The sequence below is a fragment of the Anas acuta genome, chromosome 1 (genome assembly GCF_963932015.1).
Source record: "Anas acuta chromosome 1, bAnaAcu1.1, whole genome shotgun sequence".
Classification (NCBI taxonomy): Eukaryota; Metazoa; Chordata; class Aves; order Anseriformes; family Anatidae; genus Anas; species Anas acuta.
This window is the reverse complement of record NC_088979.1, coordinates 66,543,676-66,562,864: the sequence shown is the minus strand read 5'-3', so window position 1 is coordinate 66,562,864 and position 19,189 is coordinate 66,543,676. Positions and strand designations below refer to the sequence as shown.

Below are 19,189 nucleotides of genomic sequence, written 5' to 3'. Positions count from 1 at the left end.
GTAACATTAAAAAAAAAAGAGAGAAGCAACAATCCAGGCCACCAGTTCCAAAAATATGACATAAATACCACCTGCAATTTGAAAGCAGTATGCAAATGATGTCCCAACAGCATTCATACATGCCACTGGGACTAAATTTGTAAGTCTTGAAGAAAGTCCAATTAGGTTGAAACAAACTGCAAGCATTTAATTCATCATAACTAGCAGGGCAAGCACTTCCACCCTGACCTGCACCAAAGCTGACTAATTACTTCAGCCACATGAGAAAAAAAAACAAACCCACAACTGCTTCTAGAAATAAAATATAGCTTGGGAGGGTACCATACCGAAAGGAGAAAGTTCATGTCTGAATTGAAGAAAAGGTGAGGAGCATGCCAGGGCCAGCCTGAAAAGCAAAGGAGCACAGATCCAGGGGGAGCAGTGCACAGGACATTTTGCCAGAGCTCGTTGCATCATGTGGAGCTCTGCCACATTTGCTGTCAAAGGCCCCAGGGAATTCAACTCAGAGAAAGTCATTAGAAAAAAATGTGACTTAATACTTACCTGGCACCTTCCACCTGCAATTTTTAAGCAACTGATACATTAAGTAATTCATCAAAGAAAATAAAACCAGGTACAACTGTGTTCTGTGTGATCAGTAGCTTATGCTTCCAGAGGAAAACAATTCTACTTTTATCTTTATTAGAATTAAACTTTAAGGCCTGAATTCACTATACATTATTCACACTGTTACATTTTAAATCGGCAGAGAGGTAATCAATCAGCTCATTAGCTCCAAAATGCATTTAACAATACATTTTGCTAAGCTCCTGTATTAAGAAAAACACAGAAAAACCTGGAGCTGTTAACGTCTCTTTATCATTGGTTAAGAACTAACAAGTTAGGGCACTGTAACTGCTGCTGCTGCTTTTTCAAAGAATAAAACAAGAAAATCTCACCTTCCAGTTATGCCACCTTGGACTATTCTCTTGCTAATGATGCTCGGTCAATGAGTCTCCCTAATTTCAATTTGTCTGTCGAGATCTCTCTGAACTCACATCCAGCCACAACATGGCTTCGTTTTTGTGGACAGCAGAGCACATCAGTTTGCCACAGCTTTCCTTTTCCACAAGTGCAAGATGCTTCCTCGTGTTGACAGAGGGAGCTATCAAAAACATACTGTGGCTGGATCCAAGAGCAGATTCCACAGCATTGACCACCACTAGCTTTTCTAGCCTGCAATGTTATACTGATCTGAAAAGCAATCCTTTAGGACCAGGATTTTAGAAACAAAAGCTTGCATGCACACTTGTGACAGACCAGTGCCTGTAATTCGGGTATGTGGTCCCCCCCATGTGCTGCAGGATGAGGCGGCAGCACACTGAGTTTTATTGCTGGTGAACTCAAACACAAGACTTCTCTTTACCAGACACAATGCAAGCACGGGCAAATATTATGGCTGCATTCATTCAGTTCTGTTTTTTTTTTTTTTCTTCTTTTTGATGTATAAAATGTGCACAGAAATCTCAGTGACACTCAAACTCCTGGCAAGTTGCCACTGCACCTATTGGTAACACAGATGTTGGGCATTTTTAACCCAGGACAACATGACAGTGAATAACTGGAGAAAAAAACAAACAAACAAGGATTCAAAGGATACTGCCTCCTTCAGCAGTTGGGAGATGAGTTTTCAGAAAGAAATTTTCTGTTCTCTAAGGTACTGAACACTGAGCAATGCAGGATATGAGAAACAGGTAGATCATTAATCCAAGTAACTCTAGCAGCTCTTTTACAGGGTATCCTGCTTCTGTGGCTTCCTTATAAATCTTAACTGTTAGAAGACAAAATAAGTTAAAGTGTGTGATATTTAGAAATCACCTTTGATTTCTGTACGTACTCCCACAAATACAATTAATTCTTTATTTTAAATTAATTATCCCTAAGGTTTCCCTAACAGTTTTGTATTTCCTCTATGCACCACTTGCGTCTGGTGTTCTCTAATTTACACAGCTGGGATTTAAAGAGTACTTTGAAAATCAAAAGTAGAACTATGAGACTCGTCAGACCAGTAGTAAGTACAGTAAACACTTGACAAAAATAGAAAGACAATTGGCTCTGGAACCAGCCCCTTTATGAACAGTTCTGGAGCTTCAGTCAAATTAGGTTCATTTTGAGACAAACAGAAATGGGATTAGATCAGCATTACTATTATTATAGCAGCCACATGACAGAACCTAGATGATTTTACTTGTAAAGCATTCAATCAATTTTTCGTCCTGTACTGGCCTTTAATTTTCATAGCTCATGGGACTACATGCCTTTCTCATGAGCATGAATCATCAGGTTCACCCACATGTCAGAGTTAACCTACAATGAAATTGCCATCTTTATAAATACTTCGCAACGTTTTTAGAATTGCATTCTCTCTGGGAAAGAGAGGGGGAAGATCATCACCCACTCATTCTTCCTCTTTTTTTTTTTTCTGGAGGAAAGAGGGGAGAAGTAGAGCTCTGTGTTTTAGATAACAGACTTCATTCCTAACAGATTGCAATGTCACATATTGAAAATATGGTCAGTAAACAACAACTATAAGCCCCTAATTGTTCGTATGACAAGTATCTCACTGAAAAATGGAGCGACGTCAAAAAGCTGGAAAACAAATGGTCGTTCTCAGCTCTGTCAGTGTCGCAGCTGGTATTCACCCAGGTTTAGATTAATCCATTAGACGCTTCTCCGGAGCTCATCCCAGGTGTCAGTTAAGCAAGAAATCTGGCTCCCGATAACCAAAGAGTTTAAAATCTCCTTCGAAGCGAGCGTAGAGGCGCCTTATGTCCCTCTTGCTAATTCCTGAAAAATAGCGCTCTACTTTTGTTCTGTTGTACACTGTGATGCCTGGTGGAATCGTGGGGTACGACACCAGATGGTCAATGCCAGCTGCTTTCAAGATGTATGGAGCATCGTCCTCCAGGGTTTCGTGGTGCCCGATCACACTGTACGTAATTTCACAGGGGGCACACAGTTCCACGTATGTTACCCAGTGAATGATGTGATCGCCAAACTGAACGTCCAGCCAGCGGTGATTCGGGTCGCCCAGATAGCGCACAAAATCCTCGAACTGCAGCCCTCTGGTCTCTGTGCGATTCTTTCTGTACTTACGAATGATGCCAGGAGCGATTTCATGCCGGTACCAAGGTTCAAAGCGAGGATTGTGCACAAATTTGTCTTTAAACGCAGAGATAAGTCTTTCAAATGGATCTCTGACGATAAAAAATTTGAAGTATAAATTCAGTCTAAACAGAGGAAGAAAGGAAAAAAAACAGAAATTGAATAATTAAAGAAATGCAAGAAGCATTTAGCAAAGATTTATAAACCATATATAAACTCTGACCACAGAGAAAGCAATGTAAATCCTATCCCACTTGCATAGCATATCAATAATATAATCAATAGGACTTCTGTATTTATAACTAACAGCTTTTGTATACAGTACAGAGTGTAAACAGTGCTTCCTAATTTTCATGTTTTATTCAAACTGAGGGAGTTTAGTTTGTCTCAACACATAAACAAGAGACCAAATCTTCTATGATGCTGAAAGCTCTGAATTCAAGGTATTTAATGTCATGAGATTAACCTGAAAATGAAAAGCAAAATACACACGATGACACAGAAAAAGTGGCTCTGCAGCTACATGCAACAGAGGGTTGCACTTTTCAATGGCAGGTAGTTAGACAAATCACTGCTTCAGTACAAAAAAAAAATATTTGAAGTTTCATCATGCTTTCAGTAATGTCTCAGAATATCATTGTTATCAGTAAATAGCAGGGAAAGGAGATAAGGAGATGTAAAGCCCAGTCCTCATTGAAGTAAGCAGACGGACACTTTCCAGCCTCAACAGGCACCCGAATCAATCTTCAAGTTCTCCTGACTTAATCCTAACCAAGCCAGAGTAGAGGTGAGCAAACTAGATCAACAGCACTGGACCATCAACACCACGGAGCTCTGCTAGCTGACACCTCGTGTAGAAGGTGCTAACTCTTCAGAATGGCTCAATATACACAGCAACCACACAAGCACAACCTTGCAAGTGTCCACTGTCAACTTGCTTCCTGTTCTCTTTCCATGCTGTCACACCCTGTGGGGATTATTTATGGAAAAGGCTCTACTAGAGATGAAAGTAGACAGAGTCAAAATCTAGCCAGAATAATTTAGAAGGTTCTACTGCAGAGAAGTATGTTTTTTTTTTTTCTCCGAGAAGAACTACAAAAAGGAAGATAAAATGTTTCAGCTGAAAGGACAACACACTCAGGATACGGAGCAATAACTTTTTAGACCTATCCAGCTCAGTCCTGGCAAGTGAATCTGACTGTGATGACAATCCTACACGTTAAGAGCCAAGATTTGCTCTACAAGTGTTCAGGGTGGAACTTCTCACTAAACCTTCCCCCCTCTGAAGGTGAATTAAGCAACAAATAGGTATGTGCTGAACTACAGACACCCTATACCCAGAGGGAGTTGGCTGAGTTGCCTAACTACATCAACAGCTACCTTGGTGTTCCCCTTCAAAGCCAGTAGAGAGGTCGCTCCAGTAACATCGAAGAAGATAAAAGAAAAATACAAGTGGCAGAACAAAAACCCCATTGTCCTCAATTCCATGTGTGGACTTCACTGTCCTAGTGACTGTTCATCCCACCCATGAATCCAAATCCGTGCCACCCCCCTGGGAAGCCAGCTCTTACCGTTTTTGAATTTCAGAGTCACTGAAGGAGGACAAGCGTGGAAGGCCATTCTTCTCATGATCGTGTACAATGTTTTCTGGGATGTCTTCTATGGAAGAATATGCTCCTGGACAAATTGAAAAGAGAGAGCATGAGAATTATTTCAAGGGAGAGGAAAACAGAGTGAGCACCAGCAAGCACGCCTTTGGCAGAGAGCTCTCTGGTTTATCTGTTTCCTGTATGTTTAGTGTTTATGGTTTCTATATTTAAAACTGTTAAATGATAAGAAATTCCAACTGTAAACCTGAAAACTTACAATTCTTAAGGGTACGTGCCATAAAGATCCAAGATCACATGGCTTGAAAACCCTCAGAAACATGTTACAAATACTTCATCAGCAATTATACCTAAGCCTAGAGCCCCCCACCTCACTGTTCCCTCACTCTTTCCCTCTGCCCACACATACAGAGTAAGACTTCAAGAATTAACTCCAAAGAAGGAATGGGATTTTTGGCTCAGTTTCCACCAGCAGCAAAAAATAAATGCTGTGGGCTGCTTTTGGAACTGTGTCAACACAAAAGCACTTTGCTGTCAGGATCCATGAAGTTCCTTTAATGACTACACTGTACTCAAACAAAAATTCCAATCATACAATATTACACAGATTAAAAAGCACCAAAATTAACAACAGAAAGCCTCCAGATACTCTTTTTTTTTTTTCAAGCACATAAGCCGACAAGAAAAATAACGTCACTAAATTCTAATGCATTAATTTGAAGATCCTGATCCTTGAAGTTATAATGACCTTGAAAAATATCTCGTGTGGATGCCTGGACTCAGAAATAAGCCTTCAGACAACAGCATCAATTCAGAGAACCAACCTGCAGCGAGAACAGGCTGAAACAAAACAAGCTCTTCAGGTAAAAGCCTCTATGGCATTTTCTCTTCCAATACTCTTACCACGGGCATAATGCAGATAATTAAAGTTTCAATAAAAATCTTAGGGGTAGTCAGAACTGCAGTGAATAAGCCACGCCACTCAGATTCTCGGTTTTCTAATTGGGGGTGGAGGATGGGGCAGTATTTTATTACATTTTTCTAATTATATTTTTTGGTACTCTAGGGGAATTACATGTGCACAACAGATGTCAGATTAGACATCCTCAGAAACTGAATGCTTATACCCATCCCGAGCTGAGGTTCAGTACAAGCAGTATCAGAATTAGCTTCCCCACTGTGCCACAGATGTGTTTCTCCATCCTGAACCTCAAAATACCACTTTTAGGATGCAAAGCATTTCCCACCAAGTATCAATTCTGTCTGTGGAAAAAAATACCTAAAAAGGAAAAAGTTACAATTGCAGCAATAGCCTTCATCAGCAGACACCAGCACACTGGCAGCTCAAGGCAGCACAGACTGGTGTTCACACAGACACCATTTTCTATCACTATCCAACATGCCAGAACCAGGAACCTCAAGGTGACAAGTACCCAGCTGATAAGACATGAGTTATCCTCCACTGAACACAGCTAAAAAGCTCTGCCTGTCCTGAGCGATTCTTTGCATGTTACCTCTGTTAAATTCCACTAAGAGTAGGTACTTCTAACGTTCTCATATAGTTTCATACTAAGTATTTTCTTCAAGTGTGGCTTTCATTGGCATTTAAGACACATCTGCATACCTATGTGCATCCATACCTCTTCTGGACTTTGAGCTCCAATCCATGTCTCAAGATTGAAATTAATATTCAAGTCTTTAGAGACATACTCCTTACTACAAAAGTTTTCATGAGGAAAAGGCTTGTTCATTAGCCAGTTTGTGACTATTTCCTCCTTGACGCGTGAACTACCTCACACAAGGTAAAGGAAATACAAGAACATAAGTGCAGAGGTGGCTGTTCTCAGGGTTCTTGTACCAAGAAACGTGTGTTTACTGTGTTCAGGTCTTACTTACATCTTGCTGAGCTACACCACCTGCAAAACCACAGAAGAGCCCCAACTGACTTGACTACACGTAGGAAGGCTGCAGCCCTGGTGCACAGACAAGCAAGATGATCTCTTACGTCAAAAAATGGTGTGTTATATTAAATACGATCACTTTAAGTTTGTGTGTGCACAGTGGCGCAGTAGAAAACCCTGAGGAAACGAGTTATTTGTATTGGCACGCCATGCTACCAGGAGAGTGTGCTAGGCTGCCGGCAGATAGCAGTAATCACCTCACAGATTGCTGTTCAAACACACCGGTCCCTTTACTCCTTCTTTTAGTCTTTCATAACACACCTATGCTGACAACAGCATATCCTTAAACACATCGGTCTCATAACTCACAGGATGGCTCAGCGATTACACATACACAGGATTTCAGCACTACAGGCCTAAAGCAGCTGCTCAATTTTAACTAGCTTTCCTCACGCCTAAATAAACTAAAGTTAGAAGTTGGCAGGTTCAAGTCTGAGATTTTGTATTATTAGTGCTTAGGGAATTGTGATACCTTTAATTTACTTATTTCACATTCTTTAAATTAGTATCGCCCCTTCTAATATAACAATCCTACCTACCACACACATACGAGTACTCTTTTATGACTCAAAACACTTTTGAGCCAAACAATAACGATCTTTTTCTACAGAAAGAGCAGGTTTATTTTCTTTAAGAGATGTTTTGAGAGGGCTAGAAGCAACTGTGAAGAACGAGCAGCTAAAATCAAGTATCAGTGTACAGAAAAGCAGAAAGAATCCATTTTAATCTTGTCCCAGTTGGACCAATTCTGCTCCTTCCTCCTCCGCAGAGAAACCCACACACCCACAGCTGAGTAGATACCATTTAAAACGATCAAGACTTTTTTCCACTGAGTGTTGCCCACTTTCGGCGTCTGACAAAACAGGATCTTGTGCTTGTCACACACAAATATTCGGTCCAAGACGAATTTGGAAACTGCAGTGTGAGAGAGATTTCTCAATGCAGCATCTCTGCAGACATTCCGGAGAAGCTCAAGCCTTTCCATATGAACCAGGGGCTGGCGTATCAGATTTCCAGTAAAAGCTTTTCCAGTTGGCTTCATAAAATAGAGAAAGAAGAAAAAAAAAAGAGTGCAGAAGTTTAGTTTTCTGATCAAATTCTAAGGCATAAAAATCTCCAAACTATGCATCCTAACGACTCCCAGGCTCATCATAAAAACATGACTGGCTATTAATTGAAGGAGTAGCACTGTTCCCTCCTCTGCTGCTGCTGCAGATATTGGTACAAATAAGCCATTACAGTAGTAAGAGCTTTTCCATACAACTTGAGGTTCACTGCAGAGCAGCTGGGTCTTATTCCAGTCTTTGCCTTCACCAAAGGCTGGAACGCCCCCAAAGCTTCAACAGCAAGTAAGAAAACTTCTAAGGGGTTGGTACGAGAAGGCAGAATTATTACTTTCAACAGAAATCATGCTTTAGTCTCTAAGGAGGTGGGGCTTCAGGCAGCTAACCCTTCTGTCTGGGAAAGAACTGTTTAGGATAGAAGTTCTGTGTTGTTTTCTAGCTTCCGCAGTGTTGTTTTCACAGTCCTGCAGTAATGTTTTCACTCACCCAACCTGCAACAAGATCAAGTGGGCAAAAATTCACACAAGCATCAGCACTTACTGTGGCAAATGCAAAAAACACGCAGCATTCCACTTACCCCAAAATGGATGACCCGTTTTTTGTGATTACAACCACAAGCCCTCTGCCTCACAGTTAATAGGGAGACAGGAGGAGTAAACTTGTTTGATTAACATATGACGTGAAATTTAAAATTTATGTTGAAAAAAATCTTCATCTTCCACTACCTAATTTACAGAATTGGATCTGGTAAAGGAGGGAGTTAAAACTGTCTTCAGAAAAACAGAACATACACTGTCAATAATGTGGTTTCCTTTCTTGTGTGTGTGTGGGGGTGGAAGTGTTATTTTTTTGTTTGTTTTAAACCCTAGTTGAGCACAGAAAAACAAACCAACTACCCAGATAGTACTCTTTCAAAGTCTCTCAGTTGCACCGACTCATCTTTAAGCATGAGTACAGCATCTTTAATAGATGAGTGAAGTTAGCTGAATTTTACTCTGAGAAGCCATGCAAAGAGAGCAAACATTACAGACATTCAGCAACTTGGTTCAAGTTGCCTGTTTTCTTTTTTTCCACATTGCTCCTCTCAAAGTTGGAGAGTACTGGTTTCATGAACTTTGCTAAATGCGAATTTTCTAGTTTTATGGTGCTTCCATGTGAATAGGAAGGGGTAAAAAAAATCTACTTCTGCTTTGACCTAATTTGCCAGCTGGAGATAATGCGCATTTAGAAACGGGCCAAAATTTAACACACAAGGAAAATTCACTTACAGTTTTGGCATAGCACAGCACATTATGGTGTCAAACTGTTCTTCGCTTTCATAACTTCCTCACTTAAATGCCACTACCTTTTGCAGTAAGTATGATGTTAAGAAGATATACTATAAAATGAAATAATTTTTTCTGTCTCATTTTCACAAATCACTCCCAGACATTCACTGTGCTGTGGGAACTTCATTGTTACCCAGGTAAATTTAAGAGGCATTTGACTAAGCCATTATATCCAAGCTTTGTCACTCCTATCTTCACACAAAGATAGATTGTTTGCTACTCCTCCCCAGTATTCCCTGCTCAGGACGTAATCTGGACAGCCTGACAGATTGCTTATCTGTCAAAACAATCCCTTTTGCATATGACCGGAATTAATATTACTGTTCTATGTTTCATGCTGTCAGGAAGTCAAGAGGGAATAGTTTTGGATCCAGAAACCTTATTATCCTCTTCCATTCAAGTAAAGGAAGATATTAAAACTTGCTACGTAGATCAAGTTTCTATTGAAAAAAGCCTTTTCAATTGAAAAAAGCCTTTCTCCCAAATGTTTTTGAGGATAACTTATATTTCATTTTTTTCACAGAAGAAAACAAAAAGTGCCATGCTTATAGATAGAGCATCTTTGTAGCATCTTTCATGCTACATTACAAAAATACTCTAAACCTTAGTTACTTATTTAATCAACAGCAAAAATAAATTGGCCTTAACCCTCCACGCAACTAGTTCCCATTTGCGTAGAGAATTTTCAGAGTTTCCTTGTGAGTTAGCAAGTACCACGCTTGTTCTGCTTTGTTTCTGAAAGCACAGAGTTGTGCACCTGGATCAATTTGTATTGAACGCAATTGTAATCATGTTCTACTTCAGACAAACTCTGAGATGTGAAGTGCAAAACATGAGGAAGAAATGGAGTCTGTTAAAAAGAATCAGAGAGATTGGGCAAAGAACCAAAAAAAGAGGCAAGACACAGGCCTTCCCTCAAGGACCATAAACCTGATGGCTATAACAAGGCAGACTACAGGTGACCCAAGACTGGGCCATTATATAAGAAAGGCTAGCAAAAAAACGATTGTCCTGACTTGATAAAGTAGCAGTGTAACTATTTGCTCCTAGAAATGGAAACACACTAAGTTGAATCATTCTGATAAAACAAGATTGAAAGTCACCGTAAGAAACTAGCTTCATGAAGCTGAAATGAATTCTGTTGGCTCTATGCAAATAAAACAGCCTGAATAATAATTCCTGACTAGCAATTCCCTTAACCACAGGAAGCCCTTCCTTAATCCTCCTTTTCTCCCACTCCTTATACATGTAGCCCTTATCTCAACCGTATGCACCTGGAATTCTTCAGGCCAACGTTCTTCCTCTGGCTTGTGTGCCTCCTCCACTTTTGTCACAGCTGTCAGTATTACTGGCTCTTGCTTGGCACCATAGCCTAAAGAAGGAGGAGAGATAAGAGCATTATGAGGGAGAGGAGGGGGGAACTGTTTCTGTTTTACAGCTAGCACAATGGAACAACACTTTCTGCATTAAAACATACAAAACATTAGGATTTGTTTTCAAATGGGAAGATACTAGAGAAGACATGAGACAGGCTATGAATATTTTAAAGTATGTGCTCTATGGGAGTTTTGGATGCAACTTTAACTTAGTTTCATCAAAGAAACATGACCACTGTATTTTATTTTGGTCTCTTTAAAGTAAACTGCCTACAGAGAAACAGTCATAAACCCAAATATCAGGAAAAAATAATTTGTTTTGGATATGTTTTAAATGTTAATATATGATAATTTAATATTCTTTGGTAGATGAATAACTATATGGACGTGACAGTATGAGATTTTTATTTTTCAATAGCTTTCCTGCAGCACATGCAAATAAAAAAAATGTAATCTACCAGGTTAGGGCTCTCCCCACCCCTGTATCAGTAGGTATGTTTCATCTATTGTAAACTCTTAGACATTAACAACAACAAAAAAGCATCATTAAGAAGCATCTTTAATTTCCTTGGTGCTTTAAGTGATACCTCTAGCCAGCATTTAAGAATACAAGATCCCTTTTCCATTTATTACTGGATGATGGCCTTCCTTTGAGACGCCCACAAGGAGAAAAACAATTCAGATAATACTCTGGTTCTTTGATAATTATTTTAGAGCAGCTAATAGTTTGAGACCAAATTGAAGTACGTAAAGGAAAAACCTCCTGCATCTTTTGCAGTTGGCATGCTGCTACAGGGAAAGCAAAAAATAACAGAAGACTGTAGCTTTATTTCACACGGTGCAGAGAGATCAAGAATAATTTGAAGCTGCTTTCCCTAACCACTAAGGAAAAGAATGTGATCTCTCCCTGAAATTTATTTCTATCCATACTAGACTTCTTTTCCCTTCAAATAGTTTGTTCTTCTATGAATCAAGTTTCCTCATCTGCATCCGTGATGGCTTAGTTTTATGATCAAGAAAACATGCACTGTGTATGTCCCTTTTTAAGGGAGTACTCAAGTGTGCCTACATTTGACTTCAAGTAAGGACACAGATGAAAATGCAAGTTAAAACTGAAAGCAAGGTTAGCATCCAATGCTTGGATGCACAGACTTAATTCATAATACCCTGTGGTTTTGTTCTAGCTCCTAAGTAGGCACGTTCAAATAAGGAAGTTTTCTGACAAGCCACATTGCATTCAGTCTGTGAGTTCCTCCAGACCTGGCCATCCTGTTCAGACTTCCTCCAAACCTCTGCTGGTACATTCACTTCACTTCCCTTCACCAGTCCCAACACAAATGCTGCTATCCCCACATAAACATTTAACCACAGTCATGCCTTTGCAGGACTGGAGCTTCAGAAATTAGAGTCTCTGCTCAGAGAGCTGTTCAAAGAGGAAGGAGGATTCAGCATAGATGAAAAAGATAAAAAAAAAAATGGCAAGACAAGATAATAAAGGCATAAAAATGGCAAGACAGATAATAAAATGCATAAAAAATGCAAAGGGTGTACTCTAGTATTTTTTTTTTTAAGTACATTTTAGTTCCCCTGACAACTTCTCGTGGAAATAACTACTCCAAGAATACCTGAGCTCAGAAACAAGAGTTGGCATGGCATGAAATACTGGAACATTTAACTACCTAACATAAAACTGGCTTGTTTGCAGATGTACTAAGGCTCAAACAGACACAGGAGTGAGGAAATCCATGAGGTTAGCCTACAGTTCTCATCTGTAAGACTTGCTGAATAAATCTTCACAGAAATGTATGCTATTTTAAAAGGAGCTCCTAGCATGATTATCCGCTATCAAGCCAATGAAACAAATGGCACGAGTGATCCCAGTGTTTCAAAAACTGCATATTTTTTTGCGTATCTCAGGAAGATGCTGAAGTACAGATCTCTTAGGACTGTATGTAGGCTGTGTCATCACCCTCACCATAAACTCCCTGCAGGACTTTTTTTCTTTTTTTTTTTTTTTTTTTTCTTCTAACAGAAGCTCCTCAATAGACAGAAAGCTGTAGCACTCTGTGTGGTGTCATCAAATGGCTTGAATTCCTCTCCAGCTTAACACCAGCTGGGCTACTTATGCTAAGCAAAAGCCTATAAGCTGTTTGTCAGTCAAACAGCAGAGGATAAAACTGAATGCAAGAAGCAGGGTAGAAGTGGCTAGGCTAAGTGTCAGGACGAGCAGTCACAAGAGGACAGAAAACAGTCTCCTGGGAAAGGGACTCTAATTCCCAAGAACCTCCTTTATCTTTAAACGGGTAGTTTTGACCACTGTTTTGTACACAAATTCTCCTCCTAGTAGATGAAGTTTCTGAATACATTCGAAAAAGTAGGCCTCCCAAGACAGAACTGCAAAACCCATTCCCCTCTGTTCTTAAGCACGAAGGAAAAAAAAAAAAAAGACCCTGTGTTAGTTCGGCAGACTGCTACTAAAAAAAGCAGAAATAGAGTATTAGCACTGCTATTCCTATAAATTTATCTCTTCTGTTCTCAGTCCTACTGAAGAAGACAGGTAACGTGCTGAGAACTGCTTTGCACAGGAGCATTTGTGTGAACCACTAATTCAGTTTTCTCTTTCTCATCAAATATTAAACTTGAACTTACCATCTGGGTCTTTAAAAGTCAATGTGATAAACTTGCTAGCAACCATGAACATGAATATCACCCAAAAACATGCAGCTAGCAGCAGCCACTGGTGGTGCATGTTGTCAGACATGAGCCATATAAAGTTGTTGCTTCCTGTCAGAAAGAGGAAAGATTGACACGTTAATTCTTTTTGTTCCACTTCAGAAAAACACTTTCCATTACCAAGATGACAAAACTGTAATTATACACATGGGTCCTGAAACATAACAAAAGCAGCAGTTTTCTCCTTCTATTTTTTGTTCTTTTGGCTGGGTTTTTAACTGGTATTATTAAGCTTAACCTGCTGCTACATTTAAAGGTAGTAACGTTTCTTATTATTTTGCCACTTTTTTTTTTTTGCCAGTAAAGGATCAACTGGAAAGTTTTTGATTTCCATCATGCATTATCCACATAACCAGCAGAAGGGGGTTCCTTGCAGCAGTGCCTACTACCTGTAGCTGAATCCATGCATGTATTATGGATATGACCTCCCCAGGAGCACAGGACGGGCTACCCAGGGAACTCAGACTGCAGATTTAGTGCACGAAGAACCAAAAGGCACTGACTGAATCGAGCAGGGGGCAGGATGAGGACACAGCAGAGCATTGCAAGCACGTGGTGTACGGCCTACCTTGCACAGCTTGTACGTTTAGGGGAGTGCTCCTAGTACCTTTTAGCAGGAGTTTAGAAACCACAACCCTAAAAAGTTTTTTTAATGGTTAAAAAGTAAGAAGTAATATAAAGGAAGCCAAGTAGAGAACAGAATAAAGTCCCAGCCATTAAGACAAATGCATAATTTTAAACTGCACCTTTTGCTGAATATTCAGCTTCTGACGGGCAACACATCCATGGAAGAACTGGGGCTGACACTGAGCATCTACGAAAGCCTCACTGCAAAATTTAAGCTTCCATAACTTAAAAAAAAAAAAATCATTAAAATAGAAATCTAAGAGCAAACACCATTACCTACCAAAATCTAAGGCTTATCAGGCCTGAATATTTATCTTGCAAAAATAAAGCACTGCTGTCTCAGTTGTTGCTGCAGAGGCAAGACACCTGAGGGGCTGAACACAGGTGATGGGAAGTTCAAATGTCAGTGAACTCTTCCTTTTGAGGATACAAGTGATAAAACAAAAATCTCATAAAATTAGATTCTTACAAGAGTCTTGTGAGACTTGTCCATGTAGCCACAAATAAATAAATAATAATAAAAAAGAAATCACACACCTAGCAACAGGATCAAACTCACTCCTAAAGGAACCATGCACAGCTTGAAAGATAAGCACACCTGCATGATCCTGTGATCACACTTTCTGCACAGCCACTGGAGCGAAATGCCAGACAGTAAGTGAGGCCCTCATTCATTCCCAGCTAAAATCATGCTAGTTTATGCTTCTGAGCAAAATCTATATTAAGTTTTTGATTGTATACTAGTGTTTCACCTTTTCCGTTCCCACAAAGCTTAAATAACAGAAGTAAGCCTATTTTGACATTGTTCCAACGCGTCCACCTGCTACATCAGTACTGCTGCTACAGGTGCTGATTGCTTTTCCAAAGAGCTTTTGCCTTCGAGCAATGCAAGCGCTTCCAGGAAGGGTTCTCACTGTAGCTGACAGAAGTGAAACGTCTTCAGGGTACGCTGAAAACCTGTGCAGACAGGCAAGCAGTTCAAAATGGATTTGGGAACCTAGGGATCTAAGTGAAAAGGGCGAGAGGAGGAAAAGAACAGAGCATCTCCCATTACAGAAACAGAACTCGCAATTTTTAGCTTGGCTGGCAGCATTCAGGCCTATTTTTACTTCCTCGGAGCAGTATTTTTCAGTTTGGATTTGAAAGGCCCTTCATTTCCACCTTCCTTTAAGTTTTTATTTCTGAAAACTTCTTGAAACACCACACTTCAGTAAAAAAGATAGATCAACTGTCTTTCAGACAATTACTGGTTTGACCTCCATGAAGATGATGACTGTCACCTCCCACTTTCTGCTGCAATTCCCTGGTTATCAACTAAGCATGTGATGTCTGAGACACTTTATTCTTCAACATCAAAAGCTGTTGGCCAGGATGGGCATATCCCACAAGAGTTCTAGAGCATGGACTCTTTCCAGCTCAGCAAAGCAGTTTCATTCTCTTTGTACCTTTACACTAATGCTGAAGTTGCCCAAAGATCCTTGCTGGAAACCATCAGACCTCAGAGGTTCTCTTTTTCCAGTGTGCCACGATATCTGCTATCTCCTGTTCAAGCACTAGAGCTCACCACCTCTGCTTTCAGACATGACAACAATTTGGAAAATTTACCGACTCCCACAGGTAAGAGAGAAATGCAAAGCAGACATCAGGCACAAAATGTAGCAACGGTATTTTTACTTTTTGGGTAGCTCTCCTACAATCACGAGAACCATTCAACACGCAAAACACTACTGAACCCTTCTTCAAGGCAGCAGGCTGACAGGAGCTTGCAGAGGACACTGCCTGCAGAAGGAAATTCTCTTTCTAACCATCAGCTGCTGGCTCTTCAGAGACGTGCTGAATGGTCTGGGACAGACCCTCCTGTCTAACCCATTGCATCTGCTCTACATAAAAGGGGCAGAAGTGGGCCTACAACATCCAACGCATCCCTGCCAGTCTGAGGAGTTCTGTAATGGTGATGGATACGCACCATTCAGTAAGAAATATTGATCTGTATCTGCTTATGTAATTTATGTACTGAGTTTCTAAAGACGCTGTGCTAAACGACATGGGGAGAGCAGTTTCAGCGTGCTCTGACCTGAAGAGCGACAGCAGCTAGCACACACAGGACCCTGCAGCCAGACCCTGTGCTCCCGACACCCAAGAGCATCGCATTATTTACCTCGTGGACACGGCTCAGAGACCAGAACGGGGACAGAACTGCAGCCACATCCATAACGCCCACCATCATTATCCTTCACGACGTTGGAGAGGAAAGCATTAAGCAACTTAGCACGCAGCAAATCTACACCCAAATTCACTGCGTTGTCAGAGGATTTATCATAACGTGATTACAATGGCTGGCACTGGGACTCTCTTCCAGCATCCTCAACAAAAACTACATCTATCTCATGAAGCAGAACTATTCAAAATGATATAGAGAAGTAACTCGGTCGTTATTCTCACTTAAACGTAATGACCATTAACATTTCTAAGAGAAGCATTTATGTTGTTTCCTGTTCTCTAGCTTCTTCTTCCCTAATAGATAGCTTTATCATTTTTACATACAGTAATCACTTCCTGCTATACCTCTAATTTTACTGCCTTGCTCTTGCCTCTCTTGTTGCTTATTTTCCAGCGAACACATACTAGCTTCTGTTTTTACTCTTTAATTGTTTCCTTTGGCTTCTAAATGTGACTTTTACTTCTTATTGCCTAAAACATTTTTTCCTTGCAGGCAGAACAAGCAATGAAGCTGCTGAAGTCTCAGTCCATCTTCTCACAAGGAAATACACAGGATTCTCAGTCTAGTTACAATTCCATATTTTAGGAGCACAAAACCAAAAAAAAAATCCACTCTCTCTGCATCTATTACTCCATCTTTCCTTCCCCAAACAACATGCTCAAACCCAAACTGGCACGTTTCCCTCATACCAGCCAGACACCAGTTTCAGTGAAGCCCATGCAACGTGCAAAAACATGATAGCAAACACACGCACGGCCACGAACCAAGGAACGGGACGCGGTCTGAGAGTAACATTAACTGGAAAAAACACTAGGACTTTGGGGGAGACTGATCCTTTCCATGTGAATGACAGAAAAAGGTGCAGAGGAGTTAAAACAATTTTAAAAAATCGATGCACAGGCCTGGACAGGGGCTCCCTGGCAGGACAGTCTCTGCATGCCAGTAGCCTCCGACTACCAAGTGCTTGCCCATTAGCTCGCAACTAATGTTCTACCCCAAAGCACAACTTGTAACGAGGAACAAACAGCAGCTAGCTGGGACACCCCATTCACCTTCTTTGAGGCCTCCTTTCTGTTATCTGAAGAGATCTGGACAATTTCTTAATACTTTAAGAAAACATATAGACTAAAACCTATTGCATGCCCATTGGAGGGGTGCTGCCAGATGTTTTAACACACGCTATAACGGGGATTTTGGGAAGTCAACTCTTTCCGAAGGCTTTCCACCACCTTGCTGGCACTGCCAGGCCCACGGTCTCTGTTCCTACAGCTGCTGCTGGAGAGCCGAGCCCCCGCTGAGCACACAGGATCCACCTGCCAGCAGGAAGGCACCAAACCCTGCAAGCACCGCACAACCCACCTCACCCACAGCCAGGCTGGGCACGAATTAACCCACCAGCACCCCAAATGCCATCCCACCCAGGCACCTTCTCCACGCTGGGTCGTGCTGAGGGGCTCAGCAGCGGGTCCCTGGCAGGCAGCAGGTGCAACGTGGCAGGCACCATGCTGCTGGGGGGCCCGGCGGTGCCGGGCTCGCTGCCTCCCCTGCACCCACCTCTCTCTCCCCCACCCCGACCCCAACCCCGACCCCGGCCCCCACTCACCGGCCTCACTCGGCGGCTCGGAGAAGCGGCCCCGGCCGCCGCATCCCCCCCTCCCCGCCCGGCTGCGGGCTCAGCTGCTGCTGCTGCCTCCTCCTCCTCTTCTTCCTCCTCCTCCTCCTCCTGCGCCCGGCCCCGCCGCCTCCATTTCCTCCGGCCCCGCGGCGGGGATGGCAGGGGAGGGAGGAAGGAAGGGGAAGAAGGAAGGAAGGCGGAGGCCGGCTCGGCCCCGCTCCGAGGAGGCTGCGGGGCGGAGGCAGCAGGGAGGGAAGGAGGGAGGGAGCAATGGATGCGCCGCCCGCCCCGCCATCAAAACGCCACGGGGGCCCGGCCTTCTGAAGGAAGGGGTGGTACTGGGGTAAAGCTACCCCGTTTTAGAGCTCTTTAGATACTGAGGGTGTAGCCTGCAGGGTGAAATCGTGGCACAACACCAAGGGCAGGCCCCCAAAGACGCGCTCCTGCGATCTGACCCCTCGCAGAAGTGGTTCTGTCCCCTCTGTCCAGTCATAAAAATCGATTTGTGTGCTGGGAGCTGGTAAATGAAATGAGGGGCACAGGGAAAGCCCATCTTTCAGATGAAAAGTCAGTAAATGGCATCCTTAAGAGTCTTGTTGGTCAGCCAAAATGAGTCGTACAGACATACGCATACTGCATACCTTCATCTTCACATCTCTGTATCTTCCCCCCAAACATGGTCTGTCCTCAGGAAGACCCACAGGACAGGTGGGAGACCCAAAAGCCACACAAGGAATAAAACTTGACTGAGAAATTTAGGTTGATTTTCAAGCTTTGAGGAGAGATCCCTGATTTTCCAAACAAAATGATCTCACGTCCACACTGTGCAGGGCTGGCTCCCTCTGCAGTAGTGTTACAGTTCATGCTATGTGGCACTTCACCCTGTTTTTCCTGTAAAATCTCATGTGGTAAACCTAAGAAATTTGCTAATTGTGTGATTGTGTAAATAAGTAAATACCTAAATAGGACCCAGCCCCTTGAAAGTGATTTACAGTGGAAGATTTTTTTTTTCTTGCCCTGAACCCTCTAAGGTCTGTGAGGAGCACAAGGAAACCTGCTGTCGGGTCAGCTCAAGAGCTGACAAATTCAGAAGAGACAGAGTTGTAGAAGTTTCTGCTTGTCTGTGTCCAGTTACCAATTAATAACAGAAACAGAAAAGCCAAAGGACTCCATGAGCCTTATTAAATGTCTCTGGCCAAGAGGAGGATTTGGTCCCTCTAATCCGTGCCTCTCCAGTCATTTATCACCACGATGTGCTACACTGCAGCCTGGCCAAGAGAGCCCAAGGAAACCCATCTGGATTAGATCTGGAGCAGATCAGGCCAATACAAATGTATTAACAGCAGTGCCTTCAGTGCTACGCTGTTTGCAGAGAAGTAACAGTGAAGCTACTTTGATCTCTCTGTGAACCAGTGGCCAAAAAACATTAACCAGAAACCAAAATCCTCTGCCTGACTGTGCTGTTTGCTTGTACCAGCATCTAGGGACACCACACCCTCATCCCTCTAGAAAC

General features: G+C 42.0%; 1 protein-coding gene across 2 annotated transcripts; it reads right to left on the bottom strand.

Annotated features, from left to right (window-relative positions):
* Nucleotides 1-624: 624 nt before the first annotated feature.
* CHST10 (carbohydrate sulfotransferase 10) lies at nt 625-17,931 on the bottom strand. Of its 2 annotated transcripts, XM_068680591.1 has the most exons (7): nt 17,665-17,931; nt 13,960-14,064; nt 13,130-13,264; nt 10,379-10,476; nt 7,514-7,748; nt 4,716-4,821; nt 625-3,269 (listed from the first exon to the last, which is right to left on the bottom strand). In XM_068680591.1, the coding sequence occupies exons 2-7, from the start codon at nt 13,994-13,996 to the stop codon at nt 2,732-2,734; spliced, it is 1,149 nt and encodes a 382-aa protein (XP_068536692.1). In that variant the 5' UTR covers nt 13,997-14,064; nt 17,665-17,931; the 3' UTR covers nt 625-2,731. The 2 variants fall into 2 exon arrangements, with proteins under 2 accessions (XP_068536692.1, XP_068536702.1); XM_068680601.1 differs by lacking the exon at nt 13,960-14,064.
* Nucleotides 17,932-19,189: the final 1,258 nt, after the last annotated feature.